Genomic DNA, 18,662 nt, shown 5'->3' with positions numbered 1-18,662 from the left:
AAGTACCATTAATTTTTATTTGCTAGTTCATTCAGTAACCTGGGATGTATTTCCTTTGGGGCTAGAGATTATCTATATGACCCTTCACCTGGAGAAGAGGTCTTATCCTTCCTTTGGGCCTCCTCTCTTTCCACCCCTGCCATGGAGTAACCTCCCCTGGATTAATCCCTACTTGCAGAATTATGACATTTCTTACACAATTGGGTAGCCTTGGAGTTACCAATCCCCCCACCATCAGCCTTGAGGAAAGCTGCATGGTTTAGTAGGAAGAGTGTCCAAATTGGAGTGGCCAGACATGCATTCAAATTCTGACTCTGTCAAGTTCCTACCGTGCAACCTTGGGCAAGTCAGGTCAAGAGGCATTTATGAAGTGTTTAAAGTGTGTCAGGCACTGTGCTAAGTGTTGGAGATATAAATACAAACAAAAAACAAAAAAGACAATCCCTGCCCTCATGGATCTTATATTCTAACAAATAAAAGGAAGCTGAAAGCAGGGAAGAAGCATGGTGGCAAGGTCTAGATCAGGGGTGGAGAACCTGTGGCCTCTAGGCTACATGTGGCCTCTAGGTCCTTGGGTGTGGCCTTTTGACTGAGTCCAAGTTTTACCCAACAAATTCTTTAATTAAGCGGATTTGTTCTGTGAAGTTTGGATTCAAAGGGCTGAACTTGAGGACCTAGAGGGCCACATGAGGCCTTGAGGCTGCAGGTTTCCCACCCCTGTACTAGAGGATAGATGGTTGTTGGTCTGGGCCCTTCCTCAAAATGGAGGTTTCAGGAGGAACTTACCAATGGGAGAAGGGGGCTGCAGGCAAAGAAGGAGAATTTAGCCTAGACCATGACTTGACTTTCTGCCTTTAGATAAAGTGGTTACTGATATGAAAGGCTGTCATGGATTTGGGGCCGGGGGAACCCTGTGATATCTTTTTGTGTCCTGGCTGTACCTGCTTCAAACCACTTGATCAGCAATGATTACCCTGCCCAACATGTAATCACACTTGACCTGGAAGAGATGCATTGCAGACTCAACAAGATCTGTATTTTTTGATAAATAAATCAGTGGAAAAGAGAAGATATAACTTATTTGGGTAGGAGAAAGCTTACAGTGGGCCTTTTGGTTATCAATAGTCATCCTGGTGGCTACAAAGGGGTGGATGCTCTAGAGCTCCCTCCTCCTCCTTTCCTGGGAGCTTTAGTGTCTATTCTTACAGAAAAAAAAACAAAACCCTAGTAGGAAGTTGGAAAAAGTCACATAGAACCTCTTGTTGAATTCTCTTAGTTCTGCTCGAATCCACTAGCTAAGAAAAGGGATTCTCTTATCCTTTCTACAAAATTTGTTAGGCTGTGCCTGGTTGTTTCCCTAGTGCCTAGTATAATGCCTTGCACACTGTAGGCACTCAATGAATGTTAATGGGCATTTTACTGAGAGATTCTATTCCTCCCACTGGCCTAGGACTTGAATGCATTTGTCCATTGTTTTAGGGATCTTTACTGAAAAAATGTTTTGGTTTATTTTGTGAATCATTGTGTATAGTAGAAAGGGCACTGAAATAGGAGTCAGGAGAAGATCTGGGTTCAGTTTCTGCTGTTGATATTTGCTTTGTAGTCATTTTGTTGTTGTTAAGTAGTTTTAGTTGTGTCCAACCCTTCATGACCCTTTTTGGAGTTTTCTTGGCAGAAATGCTGGAATGGCTTGTCATTTTCTTCTTCAGCTCATCTTATAGATGAGAAAACCGAGGCAAACAGAGTCATACAGCTTGTGTCTGAGGTCAGATTTGAACTCGAGAAGATGAGTCTTCCTGATTCCAAGCCCACTGATCTAGTCTATCCACTGTGCCACCTAGATGCCTGTGTAATCATAGGGAGTTTTTAACCTCTTGGAGACTCAGCTTCCTCCTCTGTAAAATGGGAATAATGCCTCAAATTGTTTTTAAAAATCTAATTAGATAGCATAGAGGCAGCTAGGTGGCATAGGGAATACAGTGTGGGACTTAGAGTCAGGAAGACCTGAGTTTACGTCCTACCTTATTTCTACCTGCTGTATGAAATCAGTTAAGGCACTTAATATTCACTCAGCCTCAGTTTCTCAAAACTGTAAAATGGAGATCCTAATAGAACCTATCTCACAGGGTTATGAGGATCAAATGAGTGCTTCATAAACCTAAAAGTTCTATGAAGATGTTAATTATTTATAACATGTATAAACTTTGAGGTACTGTGTATATTTTCAACTGATATTGTTTGGTATGAAAAGTACAACCAAGTGTCTCTTAGGCACGCTTATAAAAGGCAGGATTGAAGGGCATGTTTTGAGTATTTTTTTTCTTCTAACAAGGGGAGGCTATATTCATGAGCCTAACATTTGGGATCCCCTTGTGTAGAGATGTTCCCTATTTCCTGGGTGATTGGTATGGACACAGCTGCAGGCTCCATTCTGTTGCTGAGCAATCAGGCAGAACTTGGAAAAATAACCCACTCTCCTTCTGTAGAATATGGTGACAGAGCATCACTTGAGCCAGCTGGCCAGGGGTGGATGGGAAGTGGGCCAAGGGCAAAATGCCTTTCTGAGCTCTGTGGGATGAGTAAGGAAGCAAAACAAAATTTCTGAAGAAACAAGCCGACCCAAATTAGACATTAAAAAAGGATGGTTTTTCTTTTTATTGTGGGGTAGAGGGTACATATAATATAAAAAAAAAATCAAAAGCTTATTGACATATATTTGTATTTTCTTTCCCTAGCTGTCAAATTGTAAGCCTGGAGTTCATTTGTACATTCTAAAGGCCTGGATCTGCTCATGCAACTGCCTCATCCTAGGGGTAGCTATATGGGGACATCTTGAAAATGGCCACTGAGGATACTGCAATGGATCGGGATCAGGAGGAGTTCCTTGGCTTGGGTTCATTTTTTCCCCTTCTGCTTCATGTGTACGACAAAATAGTCATTACATGCGATGGTCAGCCCGGCAATTAGTGAAAAGAAGCTCTGGAAGCCCACTTTTCCATCTCGGCACTGGTCCAGGTCTTTCATAATCTTGTCTACAACTAAAGGGTCTTTCTGGTTCTGGAAAAAAAAAGAATCACAAGAAGCAAAAGCATATGAATCAATTATCAGACAGAGGGACTTAGCTATTAGATCTGTATAACTGCCCATTAAAGACAAAGTACCTGAATTTTTGGATCCTGATTTTTCAAAGAACCTATAAAGATCAACTAGTTTTCAGAGGGAAAGAGTAGGATGGGTGGAGTGGAAAGAGGGTTAGAAAAACAGCTTTGAAAGCTATAAGAACTGTGATCAATGGAATGGTCATTCATGATGCCAGAGGATTCATGATGAAACATGCTACCCATTATAGGGAGGTGATGGATGTAGCTATGGTTCAGAATGAGATATTGTTATGTATGGCCATAGGGGGAATTTATTTTGTACAACTGCATTTTTTTTACAATAAATTTTTCTTTTTTTCTCTCCTTAACAAGTTGTGACTATAATATTCATTTTTAAAAATAAATTTTTATTTATATCTTTTTTATATTAAAAAAAGAAAAGAGGGCTCAGGTTGAAGTTACAGAACCTGGGTTAAGTCTTAATTTTGCTACTTCCTATCTGTGTAATCTCAGGCAAACTGTTTCACCTCTCTGGGCCTCAGTTTCCTCCCCTGTAAAAAGATGACCTCTGGCAGAGGTTAGAAAGGTGGCTCTTTGTTCTTCCTGGTTTCATGGTGATTTGTTTACTTTTTTCTGTAGTATTCTATCAGTTCAAAGTGCTACATGTGGGCATTCTCATGGAGCTGGGGAAAGAATCCTAGTTATGGAGTCAGAGAACCTGGGTTTGAATCCTAACTCCGACAATGGCTACTTCTTGTGATCCTGGGCAAGTCATTTAAACCTCTTTGGGACTCAGTTTCCTCATTTATAAAATGGGAATGTTGGTCTTGAAAGGTCCCTTTCAGCTCAAGATCTTCGATCCTATGTTCTCATGGGGTTTCATCATTAACTATGGAAACCTCTGAATCAGGGGTTCTTAATCTGGGGTCCAAGAACTTTTAACAAATATTCTGATAACTGTATTTCAATAACTTTTCTTTTGAATCCAATGTATTTTATGTTATACATTTACATGATTGTGAAAAGAGGTTCACAGGCTTTGTCAGACTGCCGAAGGGGGTCCATGACACAAAAGAGGTGTGAAGATTCCCTGCTCTAGACCTTCCACAGAAACACTAATGAAATTGTATTGAATTTCACTAGAGCATACATGGGAACAAATGTTCCCCACATTTTACTAAAACCCTTAGTTGGCTTGCCGAGTGTTTCTGACTTTCACTGAGAAATCCAGAAAGTCAAAGATGAGGCTTTTTTTCCCCTCAAGAGCTTGAATCTCAAAACCTGAGCAAGGAAATGAAGTCTGACATCTGCCTCCATCTCTCTGAGAAGCTGACTGCTTTTGGGGAGAGGTTTCACAAATTCTGGCCATGCTCCCACTTTCTCCCTTTGGGCAGAGACTGGTGGGTGATATTTAGATGATGCAAGGAACCAACTTGTAAAAACAAAAGGGCATGCAGTATAGGAAGGATGGGAAAGGTGTAGATTGGAATCATGACCTCATAACGTCAATAAATCCTTTCTGGACCTGTCACCCTTTAGTAGTAAATGTCTGTGCCTCAAATGTCTCTTTCTGTCTTGTGCAGTTTCCATGTTAGAAGCCACCTTATTTTTCAGGATCTAAGCTACAGGGCAACCAGAGGGCCCTTGGCTAGCTGTCTGTCACAGACTGGCTTATGAAGAGCCAGGAAGGACTGATTTGGAAGGCCCTAAGCTTGAGGAAAACAGCAAGTTAATATTACAATATCCAGAAGGAGGCTAAATACCCCAGGGAAAACTCCTCCCTTTCTCTTTCCTCACTCCCCAAACCACACACAAAAGGCAATCCAGATCTAGCCCATCTCTGGGAATCTGAGTCTAGACTTGAACAGGCCCAGAAGAGATTTGCTTTGGTTTTTACAAGTAGGATAATGACAGTTCACATTTATATAGCACTCTAGGGTTAGCAAAACACTATGTCACCATTATCTTATTTGATCCTCGTGACTATCCTGTGAGGTCATTGTTATGATTGTCCCCATTTTACAGATTCTGAAACTGAAGTTCAGAGAGGTTAAGTAATTTTCTTAGTATCACTCAGCTAGGAAGTGACTGAGGGAAGATTTGAACCCAAGTCCTCCTGACTCCAAGTCTAGCATCTCTCCAGATACCATGCCAGATTGGAAGGGAATTTGGGTTCAGAGAACAGATTCAAGCTTGTAAGTTCCTTGAAGACAAGGACAATTTCATTTTTTAATTCTTTTCTTTCTCCAGTGCCTGAGAGGCAGCCTTGATATAAGAGGATAGGGAGATGGCCTGGGAGCCAGGAAGTCCTAGGTTTGAGCTCTGTGTTCGAGACATACTAGCTGTTTGACTCGGGACTATTTCACTTAACCATTCAGTGCTCTAGGCAACTTTTTAAGACTGTAATTTGTAAAGAAAGTGCAAACCTGCATAGGTAAAAGAATTTCCTTGTCCAAGAGTTCCCTGTATTACTGAAATCACAAGCCCTGTTCCCTACGCTCATCCTATTTTTGGAGCCAGGCATATAGTAGGTGCTAAATAAATGCTTATCAGTGGATTGATTTGTTTTCTTTATTCCACTGTTCATTTTCATCAACCTGGGGACATCTGTCATAATACCCAAGTAATCAATAATAGATACAATAAAATGGGCAATTTCATAATCTCTGAGATCAATCAGAATATTGTTTTAAACAAAATACTAGTCAAAATACCCTATGCTTTCACTCTGTGCCTATAAAAAAGGAGTCATCTGCTTTACTAATGTACCACTTCCTGGGGACAAATGCTAAGAGGCAGCCGGGAGCCTTTTAACTTTCTATCTTTTCATCCTCTAGAAGCTATTAAATTATTCAACATCAAGCACAGTAATTATCTTTTCCAGTAATCATGACTGTTCCAGAGAACGAAGGGCCCACTTGAGGGTCTAATGTTTCACTGTGCCCATTTTCACCTGCTGATCAGCCTTATCTCCTGAGATAGGTTGAGCCAATCAATATCTGAAGAACAGGGACTTCCACCCAAATATAGCCCTCAAGCCATGTCTGACTGTGAAAAAAAGAAACAGCATAGTGGAAATGTTGGGAGACACGAAGTCTCTTCCATCTCTAAATCTCCAGTATCCTAAATTATGGCTCTCTAATCTCATTGCATTTTCAGGCAAAAAGGTCTTCCATTTTCCATGGAAAAGCTATTCCTTATGGAATGAAGCTTGGCTTCCACTAAGGAGAAGTTCAGCATCATTATAGATTAGAACTGGGGAAAGAAGAAAGATCTTATCTCCTTAGAGGGATTTCAGGGGGACAATTTAAGTTATGGAGTCTGGCCAGGATGTGGGGATTACAACCCTGATTTTGAGGAGAAATTGGGTGAATCAATTCACTCATTTACTGCCTTCTTTCAATATACTATCCCTTTGGTGACTTTACACCCTTGGATGCTATTTGGTTTGACTCTTCTTATGCCATTGGCTGAAGTGCATATTGTGTTACAGTTTTTAGTGGAAAGAATATTGGATATAGTATCAGAAAAGGACCAGGTTCTAATCCTATCTCAGGCACTTACTAGTTGTGTGCACTTGGGCAAATCACTTAACCTGTAAAATAAGCATCATCATAATTGCACCTACCTCACAGGCTACTTGTGAGAATCAAAGTAGATCATATATGTAGAGCATTTTGCAAACCTCCAAGTACTAGATAAACTCAGCTATTATTGCTACTATTATCAGAGTACAAGCCCTTTGAAGATAGGAATCCTGTCTTAATTTTTGCACAAACTTCCCCCCACCTACTCCTGTATACATCAGGCACTTATCAAGTCATTGTTGAATAAATGGAAAGGCCTGTGCCATAGTCACTGCTAGAAGGGAGTGATGGAATAGGAAAAGAAGAACATGAAGGTCAGCTAGGCGGCAGAGAGGATAGAGCACCAGCCCTGGAGTCAGGAGGACCTGAGTTCAAATCTGGCCTCAGACGTTTGCCACTTAGTAGCTGTGTGACCCTGGGCAAGTCACTTAATTCCATTGCCTAGCCAAAACAAACAAAAAAAAAACATGAGTCTAGATGAGGCTAACCTCTTTGGTACTTACTTCCAAGAATCCCGGGAACTCTTTTTCCATGAGAACTCTCAGATCTTCTTTTGTTAAGTAGCCTTTGTCTCCAGCAAACTTATGAAATGTAAACATCATAGTTTCCATGGCATGTTCCATTTGAGATGGCATCTTGGCAATGTCTTCTGAAACCTGTTCAAAGATGCCCAACACACAGAGTTCATTTCCAAGTTTAAGCCCAGTAGGTGTAAGACTATATAACCTATATGCTGGTTTTTCTCAAGACAAGTGTCTCTACAGCACCAGCTTTGGGCTCTAATGAGGTCAGACACAAACACTGTGTGTTTTTACAGCTTTGAATGGGCTGCCACCATTTCCCCTCTTAATTCAGCTAGATCTAACTATAATTATTAGGAAAAGCAGGATAAATGTTATTCCTGGTTTTCCTGTATGTGTCTTCTAACCCCTTCCTCCCATCCCCCTTTAGTTGGCAAAACAATTTACTGAAAGGAAAGCTATTTCATCATATTCCTTGGTGTCTGTTAATCAAGCTTTTATCTGTGACTAAATACCAAAAACCCACATAGCCATGCTGTTAACAGATATGAAAACTCAACCCTTTAAGCCTATCTTTGTGATCTAGTTATATCTAACTGCAGTGGGGGGAATACTTTCCTGCAAATGACTATAGTTTGCTGAAATCCTTGGGCACTTATTTATATGGTGGCTGTAACTTGTTACTACAATAAATTTCCATATTTTACAATGAAATAACATGCCTTATCCAAATAAAAGAGTTGCAGCTGTATTGCCTAGGTTCTATGGTAGGTTATGGGTAATCATTTACTTTAATATGTTGTAGGAAGAGACAAGTTTTTTCCCCTTGGGGTTTTATTTTTTTAATTAAAATTTTTTTCAATGAACAGAAATTTTTTTTTCCTCTCTCTCCTTCCCATCCCCTGAGGAAAAAATATAAAGGCAAATCCCTTGTAACAAATATGTATACTCAAGCAAACAAATTCCTGCATTAGCCATGTCCAAAAAGTTTATGTCTTAATCTGAACTCTAAGTCCATCACCTGTCTGTGGGAGAGGGGTAACAGGCTTCATCATTAGTCCTCTGGGATTGTGCTGGATTGTTGTTGATTAGAGTTCCTAAAGGAGAAACCAATTTTTGGTGGCACTAGAGAAAGAACTATGATATTTTTATCTGGGTACATTTTGTATATGGTAGGTGTGAGGTAGGTTGCAACGTATTAAAAATTAGGAGCTAGGAAGAACAGGAATAAAGGATGGCATCAAAGGAGTGGATGGTGAAGAGAGATGAATTGGTCATATGCTGAGAGTGTGGTATAGGACAGCCTATGTGTTCCAATGGAATCCTAATGATGCCAAGAGAAGGAAGGCCAATTTGGGTGGGTCCTCTGTGGTGAACTTGGGTAGGGGGCACATGGACAAAGAGTCACCAGGTTGAGCAGGAGTGGATGGGTTGCAATTTGCATCAGTGGAAGGAACATCCTCATTGATGAAATCACAGATCAACTGAAGTATAACTCTTTGAGTATATATTGTTTCCCCCAGTAGAATGTAAGCTCCTTGAGGGCAGGGACTATTTTGTTTTTAGATTCCTAGTACTTGTATAATGTTTGACACACAATAGTCATTTAATAAATGCTTGCTGGATAAGGTGAATGAACATGTTTCTAGGAATGGTAACAGTTAAAATGCTTGATTGAAATGACTTTTAACTAGTTGAGCATAATGAATGGGGAGGAGGAATCTCAAGACTCAGAAAGAATGCTTTGGCAGAAATAAATGGAGACCTTGACCAAAGCCTCCTTGCCAAATTAATCACTGGATATAGAACAGGTGACAGGTTTTGAAGAGAGACATTCAAATGGCCACTTAAAAACCACAAAAAAGTTGTGGTTTTTGCTTGGCATTAACCAGCTGATACACATTCAATAATGATGGATCCCTTCTAGGATCTCCTTTACAGAGCTCAAGGTGAAGCTGGTGAACAAGAAGATTGATTCCACTTAAGAACAGCCAGTCCCCATCCCCCATTTTTATGCTCAGAGAGATGCAGAAGCCAGTGTGCCATGTTTGGCCTTTTGAGCCACAGAACCAGGAAGGTCTAATTAGGAAGGTACTTCACTTGAGAATAGTGACAACTACAGTGCAGTGAAATATCCTGGAGATCCCTCTCCTGGACCCTCCCTCCCATCCTTTGAAAATAGACAAAGTACAACCCAGAGCTAGAACATCTGAGTCTAGACTTGAGAGGGCCTGGAAGGGGTTTTAAGGGCAGGTAGGTGGCACAAGAGATAGAGCATTGGGCCAGAGACAGGAAGACTTATCTTCCTAAGTTCAAATCTGGCTGCACACTTACTAGCTGTGTGACACTGGGCAAGTCACTTAACTCTGTTTGCCTCACTTTCCTTATCTGTAAAATGAGCACTTCAACATCTTTGCCAAGAAAATGCCAATAAGGTCAAGAGTAGGACAGATTGAAACAACTGAATTAATGGAAAGGATCTGCTTTGGGTGACAATGGTTCTGTCTCTGTTAAAGTCTCCAGAGGGCTTTTGACCATTTGTCTTCTCTAAGAGAATTAAAATGAGAATGAGTCACCTATCAGAGGAGGTCCAGTTACTCCACCCTAAATCTAAAATAGCTTGAATTCAGGAAATGAAATAGGCATACCACAGAGATTTAAAAAAAAAAAAAAAGCAAAACAACAACCCTTTATTTCAAAGTCCTAGGCATCCCCTGAAACCAGTTCTGCTGTCTCATCCCTATTAATTTCTAAAGACTCCTAGAAATTTCAGTTTACTGTATAATTCCTCTATTTCCACTTTATCATAGATAAAGGTAGAATATTCCCAGAGAATAGTTTTTTTTTTTTTTAACAACCTTTAGGTTTCATTAAGTGAGAGAATATGGTCATCTCTGAGTTGTGTTCAGTTCTGGGCTCCAAAAACACTGCAAAGACACTGTAAAAACACTGAAGAGCCTCCAGTGAAGGGTGGTCAGGCTGGCCTTGAGATCATGCCACATATGACTTGTCTTAAATAAATGGTAGAGAGGAAAGAGCACTGACTCTGGATACCATTCCACCTCTGTTGCTTCTGTTGCAAGATCATGCATCTTGCATCATAAAGATGAATTCAATGTTGCCACCCATTTATTCATATGAGGTACAACAAAATATTTTCTTTGGAAAATGTTCTCCATAAAGTAGTACATAAATTAACCCTGTTTGACTTTTCTTCAGGTGCAGGTTTCTGTAAACTTTGCAACCAGAGAATCACTTTTTAACTATGGTAAATTATTGGCATGGGTGACCTTAGACAAGTCACTTAACCTCCTTGGGCCTCAGTTGCCTAATCTGTAAAAAGAAGTGATTAGAGAAAATGGCTTCTGGAAGTTCCTTCGAGCTCTAGACCCATGATCCAATAAACTGGGAATGTTTAGCCTGGGGAACGGAAGGGGAACACAATAACTCTTCAAGCCTTGGAAGGGCTGCTAGATAGAAGAGGGATTGGCATTGTTCCATTTGGTCCCAGAGGGTAGAATCAGGAACAAGGAAAGTTACAAGGAAACAAATTTAGGCCTGATGGTAGGGAGGAAAAATACCTTTCTATCAATCAAAGTTGTTCCAAATTGCCTTCTGAGGTGGTGAGCTCCCTTATTGGGGGTCTTCGGGCAGAGATTAGATGGCTACCTGTCAGTTATACTGTAGAAAGGATTTATTTGTGGTTGCTGCGGTCTTTGAAACAATGTGACCTTATGAATGTCTTTTCTAAGACAGGAGAGATCAGACATTCTCAAAGATTCTGTCTGGAGCCTGGCTTGTCATAAGCACTTTTAAGTCTTCTTTTCATGGATTTATGGTGATGCCCTGATTCTAAAGATGAGGAAATTGATCTCTATGAGAGAAGTGACTCATCCAAGGTCACACTAAGTGGCAGATCCATAATCTGAACTCTGGTTCTGTAAGGGGTTCTTCCCTCTTGAGACTGAGCTCCTTGAGAACAGGCAATATTTTGACTTTCATTGTGTCTGAAGCACATAGCACAGCGCCTGGCACATAATAGGCTCTTACTTAAGTTTGCTGATAGACTGTGACACCAGACCATTGCATCCTGCTTATAGTAGCATACATTTAGAGCTGGAAGGGATTTTAAGGGAAATTGAGACACAGAGAAGTGAAAGTGACTTTGACACAGAGCCAAGTAAACATCTGAAGTGGAATTTGCCTATCTTCCTTCCTGAAGCTTTTTAATTCAGCAAAGGCATTGAGATTTTAGCAATTTGCAGATTGCTTTCTCTTCACCCCCCCATATGAAAAAGCAGAAAAGTCAGATTTATGGTGAAGAAATGAAAAAAGAACTCTTGAAACAAAAGGCCTGAATTTTGAATACAATCATTCACCCTGGCTTCAGTGGGAGTTGACTAAGGACTACAGTTGGGGAATTGTGTTATGTAGAAGGGGGTTGGCCGACTTCAAAACCAATAAAGAAGCGGAGGAAATTTGTGCCTTAAGCTGCCCTCCTGACTAGTGGATGAATCACCAGAATGTTGCAGTTCTTGCTGGGGGCCCCCCTTGCTTCCCTCTCTGGCAGCTGCAAAGTCTGAATCAGCTCAGTCGAAACCTTTCCATTTGGGCGGGGCTCAGGCAAACTGACCCTTTCCAATTCTGCTCAGTTTGGTGGCAGCGCTTCAGAGGAAGTGAACCTTCTGTTTCCATTCGAATAGCCATCCTCCCCGGCTGAGCTACTCTGGATGGAAGATAGGGTGGGGCTCCTCCGTTTTATATTGAAAACTCAAATCCTACCCAGAAGCAGACCTTAAAGGGAGCTGACAGGAAAAGGTCACAGGGATTGAAGAAGGGCCCTTGACTAGCTTAGAAGTATAAAATTTGAAGGCAGTTCAGAGGAAGGAAGCTCATCCACTTCCATTTTACAAATTAGGACACTGAGACCCTGGAACATCCTGTGACTTGTCCAACATCACGCACATAGTAAACAGCTGAGCCAGGATTCATAGTGGGGTTGATTCTTTTATTTATTTTTTATCAATTTATTTTGATTTATCAACAATCACTTCCATATGCTTTTGAGTTTAAAAGTGCCGTTGATTCTCAATCCAGCCCTCTTTCCACTGAGGCAGCCTGGGCTCATCAACTTGTCTCCTTATTTTTCAGAGGAGGAAACTGAGGCCCCAGAGAGATTAAGTGACACAGCAGAAGGGCTAGGATTTGAACCCAGAGCTTCTGGCTCCAAATCTAAAAGGACCTCTTAAGCTGTTGCTACAGAACCCAAAAGGAAAGGAGCATGCATAATAAGCTCCTTAGTCAAGACTAGGAAATGAGGAAGACTACTAGATGGAGCTTAGGGTACTGTAACTGTCTTGAACCAGATGTAACAGAAGGGAGGGGCTGAGAAAGGAAGGGCCCCAGGATGGCAGGCAGAAAAAACACGTTCCAGAAATGAAGGAAAATACGAATCCTGCCAAACAGGTCTGATTAGACCCTTGAAATTACTTTTTCCTCCTTTTAATGTTGTTTTTCCACTCTCTCTAAATTTTTTCACACTTCCTTTCTCCTTTAGGATTTTTTTTTTAACCTTAATAGGAATCCATATATGATCAACTCCTCTATTCTATAGAGTTAGGTCCCAATGAGTGGGAATAATGACTCCCTACTCAGGAAATGGTTATATTCACAGAACACATTTCCACTGGGCTGGAACCGAAGATCATATTTTACATAATTATAACCTCAAATACTGAGAATTTCAATACTTCAGAACACTTCTGAGGATTCATTGTTTGCATTAATTATGACCTTTGTATATCTACTGTCCATTCTGCATCTGTTTAATGTTCCTCGGTTGCCGTTGCCAGTATGTTCTACATGTTTGCTATAGATTTGGAGCTGGAAGAAGTCTCAGAGGTGATCTTGTCCAACTTCCTCCTTTTAATGGTGAGGAAAGTGAGGCCATGGAAAAGGGAAGTGACTTGACCGAGGTCACACAGCTAATAACCAGGATACTAACCCAGATCCTCGGATACCATTTGTTGTACTCAGCCCTGCCTCTCTTGGACTGTGAGCTCCAGGAGGGCCTCAGTCCTGAGTATTTTTCTTTTTAGGTTATCAGTACTACATTTAACATACTCCTTCCATGCAAATGAAATGGATGAGAACCTACTTCTTGGAAACTGGGAATTAAAAAGTACTGGGGGCTTCTTTTGGGAGGTACTGCTGAAGAGCTTCCATGCCCCAGCTCAAAACAAAAACCAAACCAAAATGCAAACAATAAAACAAAACAAGACCAACTCAAAAAACTTTGGGCCCTTGCGGAGGATCTAATTTTAAATCGAAGTCATACGAACATCACCATTTTTCATCTCATGCATTTCGTCTGTCCCTCTTTTCCTGTAGCCCACCCAGCCCAGCCTGAGGTTGGCAGCATTTCAGTGAAAACTTTCAGCAAAAACAAAGAGCCATTTAACATGTTTGAGGTTTTCTTGCTTTTGCCATCGGGAAATCATAAAGTAATGGTTCCAGAGCTGAAACTAGAAGGAATTCTAGAGTCTGGTCTTTAACAGGGAGGCCTATTAGGGGTTCAGAAAAATTGGGTTGATTTTTGTGGGTCTGAGTACAATCTATCTCCTGCCCTGCCACACAAAGCAGGTTGTCAAAACCTTGAGCAGCAGAGGAAACATCTGAAAAGGAAATCAGAGGAAATACTGAAGTTGAAATTTCAATTAGAGGAATTAATTCAGATGCTTTTTGAGCTAAATAAAAAAAAATCAGTTATTCATCAGCCTACGTATTTCTCCAAAGATGTTATGTATCTGCACTCTGATTCCTACCATCCTCTGATATTCAATCCATTTAGGGGCTGGCAGGTGGGAGCTACTCAGCAAATGGATGTTAAGTACTGGGAAACCTTTGTTAAAGGGGTGGCTATGGCCTATGGTATACATCATTGAATATCCTGGCATTGCACTGAGCTCAAAATGCTAACATATGCAGAATACCATGGAAACAATGGGGCTGTGTTCACTTAGGATCCAAGCACACTCTAAGTGATGGGCTTTTTTTTTTTTTTTTTTAGCTGAGCAAGGGCACACCCAATCTCAGCCCCACCCAACCCAGGGTCTGAGAGACCGTACAAGCTAGTAGGCTAGAGGTTGCCTCATTAATTGAAACATCCTGCAAAAAGTATCACCTAATAAGATTTCTCTTGCCCAAACATATATGAACTCACTCTAGCTGGCTAATCTCAGACTTTCCCCTAAAGACATCTATACACTGCAGATTTATGCTGTAAGAAACTAGCCTCTTGCAAATGAGAAGTATTATTTCTTAGAAGAGGATGAAAATTGGATAGCAGTCAGCAGGGGTGGGGCTGAGGAAGAAATCTGAAATGAATTATGAACTCATTCCTCTCCCCCACCCACGGTAGTATGTGTCTTTCGCAATTTGCTGAAATACCTTGGAGGCAAAGATCAGGTTATTACTGCCAGTGTTTCCATGGGCCTGGCCTCACCCCCAGGCCCAGGATACGGAGTCTCGAACTTAAAGATTGAAATTCAAGCTGCAGGGGGAAAAAAATCTGCAGCCACCACTGGCCTCTTTTCTAACCAGAAAAAGTACCTGCCAGTGTATCTCTCAGACAAGCAGTTATAAAGCTAGTTCCTCTGGTTCCCCAAACTTACCTTGTGTTTTCACACATATGTACCTTTTGCTCCTGGAATGCTCTCTCCTCATTATTGCCTGCTAAGATCTTAGTTATGTTTCAAGGCCAAACTCCAATTCCTCCCCTTCAGGAAGTCTTCCTTCCCCTATTTCCCTAGATTAGAAGTCATCTCTTCCTCCTATGCACCCCCATAGGTCTTTATTTCTCTCTTACATGCCAATTACATACTACTTTTTAATAGGATCCTAGCTTATAGTGTTGGAAGGGACCTTAGGGGTCATCTGGCCCAACAACTGCTTTGCAGAGAAGTTGAGTGATTTGTCTAAAGGGACACAGGGAAAGACTTGGAATGAAACACCAAATCAACAATCTTTCCATCATACCATGCTGCTGCCAACTTGACATTCATTTTTGTATCTGTATCTCCCTCTAGACCTGGGTGTCATAAGCATGTTTAAAAAATACTGAAACTATGTTATGATAGCATTTATTTCCTTTGTATGTATTTAAATTTTATGTATTTAAGAGCATTATTCTGAAAAGGAGGTCCAAAGGCTTGGCTTGACTGCCAAAGGGGTCCTTGATGCAAAATCAGTTTAGAAGCTCTACACTAGATACAAGTGAGAGCAGGAACTATATTCTCCTCCATCTAGCACAGTCCCTCATACAGTAATTACTCACTTAAGTAGATGCTAAATGAATGAATGAATGATAACCTAGCAGCCCTGCCATGATCTCTATCAGTTTTATCACTGTCCTCAACTACAGAGCCCCCATTCAAGCAAACCGATCTTCTTTCAAATCACAGTTCAAATTTGGCGTCAACTGACGTCCTCTTGGGGAATGCCCTCTATAATTGCAATTTCCTTTTTCCTTTAGGGACAGTTCTGCCTTAACTACCAGAGAAACCTGTGGGGATCCAGGGCCACACCCACACGATCTTGGCTGCTGAATCACTCAGCCTTCCTTCCACCACTAGGTGAATCCAGTAACAACGTGCGCTTCACATAAGCCCCTGGAAGCCATTAGGCCCACAGTGAAGGGTGAGGTGATAGGGGCCACTCATTCCAAAGACTTTGAATCTAGCTCCTCCCCATCTCTTTCTTCCACTTGTCTTCTAACAACCCCAAACGGGCCAACTGGTCCTTCTACTCCCATACCCCCAAGGCGGCTGTTAACTCCCCCAGCTGCATAACTAAAATTTAGATAGTGCAGTAATAAATAAGGTCTGGAGTTATCACCCCCTATTCCTTTAGGTTATTATAGTTAATGATACCCATATGACTCAGTAAAGCTGTGTACCAGGGTCTATTTGTCTCCTTCCCACTGGGCAAAATTAACTTGATATTTTGAATTTAGGTAATTTTTCTTTACCCTTCTCTCACATTTAACTTTCTAACTTGGTCAGGGTGAAATTGAAACTTTATTTTTTGTTTCCCCTGGGGAGAGGAAATGCTTTAGTTGTAGCTTCCTCTTACCCTACAAACAGCTCTGAGGGTGGTTTTAAGATTGTTTTTGATTCCTGCCCCATCTCTTTTATCTTCCCCCCTCCCTCTCTTCTCTCCTTTTCCTTTTTCTTGTCTCCCTTCCTCCCCTCTGGGTAAGGATCAGCCAGCCACCTTCTAGTCAAGCGTACAAACAACAGGAAACCCAGCCCAAAGCATCTAGGAAAGAGAAAACGCCTCGGGAGTGTAAATCCAGAGCGGGAAGCCAGGCGGTGACCCAGCTAGCAGCGTTCTAGTACCCCAGGGAGTGACCCACATTAAATTCAGATCAATGTCCAACCTTCCCTGCCCGAATTGGTAGACAAAGGTCACGCCCGTCTATTCCTGGGAGGATTTCCTAAGGCAGCCTCACTTGGCACTTTGTTGGGAATAAATTTTGGAGGAACATCTGGCCAGAGTTTAGCCACTCCTGGCTGAAGGCTGACTGCCAGAAAGATGGCTCCCCGCGTGCAAAGGATCAGCCAGGGTAAGGGGTAGAGTGACTGGAGAATGTAAATAGACAGAAGGACAAGAAAAAACAGACAGAGAATGGGAGATGGAGGCGGGGAGCAGGGTGCTGTTAGAGAGGAGAAGGAAGGCAGCTTAACGTCAGTCTGTCGCCTTTGTTCTTCCAGAGATCTTGGGGCACTACTCCAGCTCGGATCCTTGCAGGCATATTCTCAGCAGTCCAGCCTCCAGGTGTCCCAGGTGCCCTGACACCCTCCCTTCCCGCATCGCACCTCCTGCCCTGCCTAGCACCCACTTAGCCCTGGTTCGGGAAGGGGTGCGCCACGGCTCGCCCCTGGGTGTGGTCCCAGTCATTCTGCAACAGCGGTTCCCCAAGTGGCTTCAGGCGCCTCCTGGTCAGGACACCCTCAAACCCTGACCTCGCTGGGAAGTGCAGCCCGATCTCGGGGCTGGATCTGAGCAGCCTGGCTCCTGGCGGGTGGGAACTCCAGACAGGAGGAGCAGCGAGTGAGCGCTCTTTAGCCTTGGGGGTCCTGGATAGCGCAGCCGGCTCTGCCGCTTTTCCTAGAGGTGGCTGGATTTAGCTCGTGTCTCCCTCCATCTACGCCTTGGTGGGAGGAAGCGACAAAGTAACCAGAATAACCACAGAGAGATAGAGACCCAGAGAGAGGAACTCACCTTGCCTAAACAAGAAGCAGCAGCTGAGCGGGAACGACAGGAGAAGACTGCAGCAAGCACTATTAGCCTTAGAGTTTCTAGGGGTGGGTGGGGGAGAGGGAGGAACGGGGGGCTGGGCAGGGGAGACTGGAGTAGGATTTGATTGCACAGTGCCTCCTCTTGCCCCACCCCTTTCCCCCTCCCTCCCTTTTCTGTCCGCCCTCCCACCTCTAGGGCCCAGGTTCTAACATTTTCCAGTCCCCTCCCTCCTCCAGTAGTGTGCCCGCGTGTGTTCTCCAGGCAGGAATGTGCTTCCCCTTGGAAGGCTTCAGGGCATCCCTGAACAAGAACAGCGCATTTCCCACTTGATTTACTTTGAGAGTGTAGGGTGTGTGTGGAAATGGGGGGAGGCAGGAATGTGGGGGGAGGTAGGGGCGTGTACTCTCGCACTCTGCGAGTGTGGATGATGGTGGAAACAAAAGCATCCAGCACTCTGTGGGCTGGGCCATTTGGCGCAGAACCAATTTTAACAGGCACCCTGGTATTATCCTGATCTAGGAATCGTTTTCTGCAAGACTTGTCTTCCAAGCTGCTTCTGTCGGGAGAAGGTGGAACCGTCTGGGAGCTGGGAGCTAGTTAAGATTTGGGTTGCCAAGAAGGTACGCTAAAAGAACCCTAAAGCCAATCGAGGCTCCTCCCTGGCTGGGGTGTCGCCGCGTAGGGGAGGCTTTCCTCATTACTCTTAAGGGAGAGGAAGGAACGCAGCCCACCTTATTTTACTTCCTTAACCTTTTAATAGCTTCAAGAGGGAGCCGGGGAAGAGATTGGGAAGGGGGCAAAAGTGACTCGAGGCTGTTATGGGAGAACGTAAGCTCCCTGAAAGAGGAAACAAAACTCAACAGAAGAGAAAAAAAAATAACAATTTGGCTTCCATAGTTCTTTCTTTGGGTGTGGATAGCATTTTCCATCATGACGCCTCTGGAGAGGTCTTAGATCCGTGTAGTGCCGGGAAGGGTTAAGTTTATCAATACTAGTCATCACACAACGTGGCTGTTGTTGTGCACAACGTTCTCTTGGTTCTGCTCGCTTCACTCAGCATCAGACCATACAAGTCTTTCCAGGTTTTTCTGAAGTCAGCCTGTTCATCATTTCTTATAGCACAATAGTATTCCATCACATTCATATACCAC

At 42.6% G+C, this 18,662-nt stretch overlaps 1 protein-coding gene across 1 annotated transcript; it reads right to left on the bottom strand.

Annotated features, from left to right (window-relative positions):
- Positions 1-2,656: 2,656 nt before the first annotated feature.
- LOC114043338 (protein S100-A10) lies at positions 2,657-17,586 on the bottom strand. The gene is made up of 3 exons (XM_027862416.1): positions 17,494-17,586; positions 7,192-7,344; positions 2,657-3,057 (listed from the first exon to the last, which is right to left on the bottom strand). Exons 2-3 carry the CDS (start codon positions 7,321-7,323, stop codon positions 2,896-2,898), a joined length of 294 nt encoding a protein of 97 aa, XP_027718217.1. The 5' UTR covers positions 7,324-7,344; positions 17,494-17,586; the 3' UTR covers positions 2,657-2,895.
- Between the last annotated feature and the right edge of the window lie 1,076 nt (positions 17,587-18,662).

The sequence above is a fragment of the Vombatus ursinus genome, unplaced genomic scaffold (assembly GCF_900497805.2).
Source record: "Vombatus ursinus unplaced genomic scaffold, bare-nosed wombat genome assembly UNPS02014768.1, whole genome shotgun sequence".
Taxonomy (NCBI): Eukaryota; Metazoa; Chordata; class Mammalia; order Diprotodontia; family Vombatidae; genus Vombatus; species Vombatus ursinus.
This window is presented reverse-complemented; position numbering and strand designations above follow the sequence as displayed.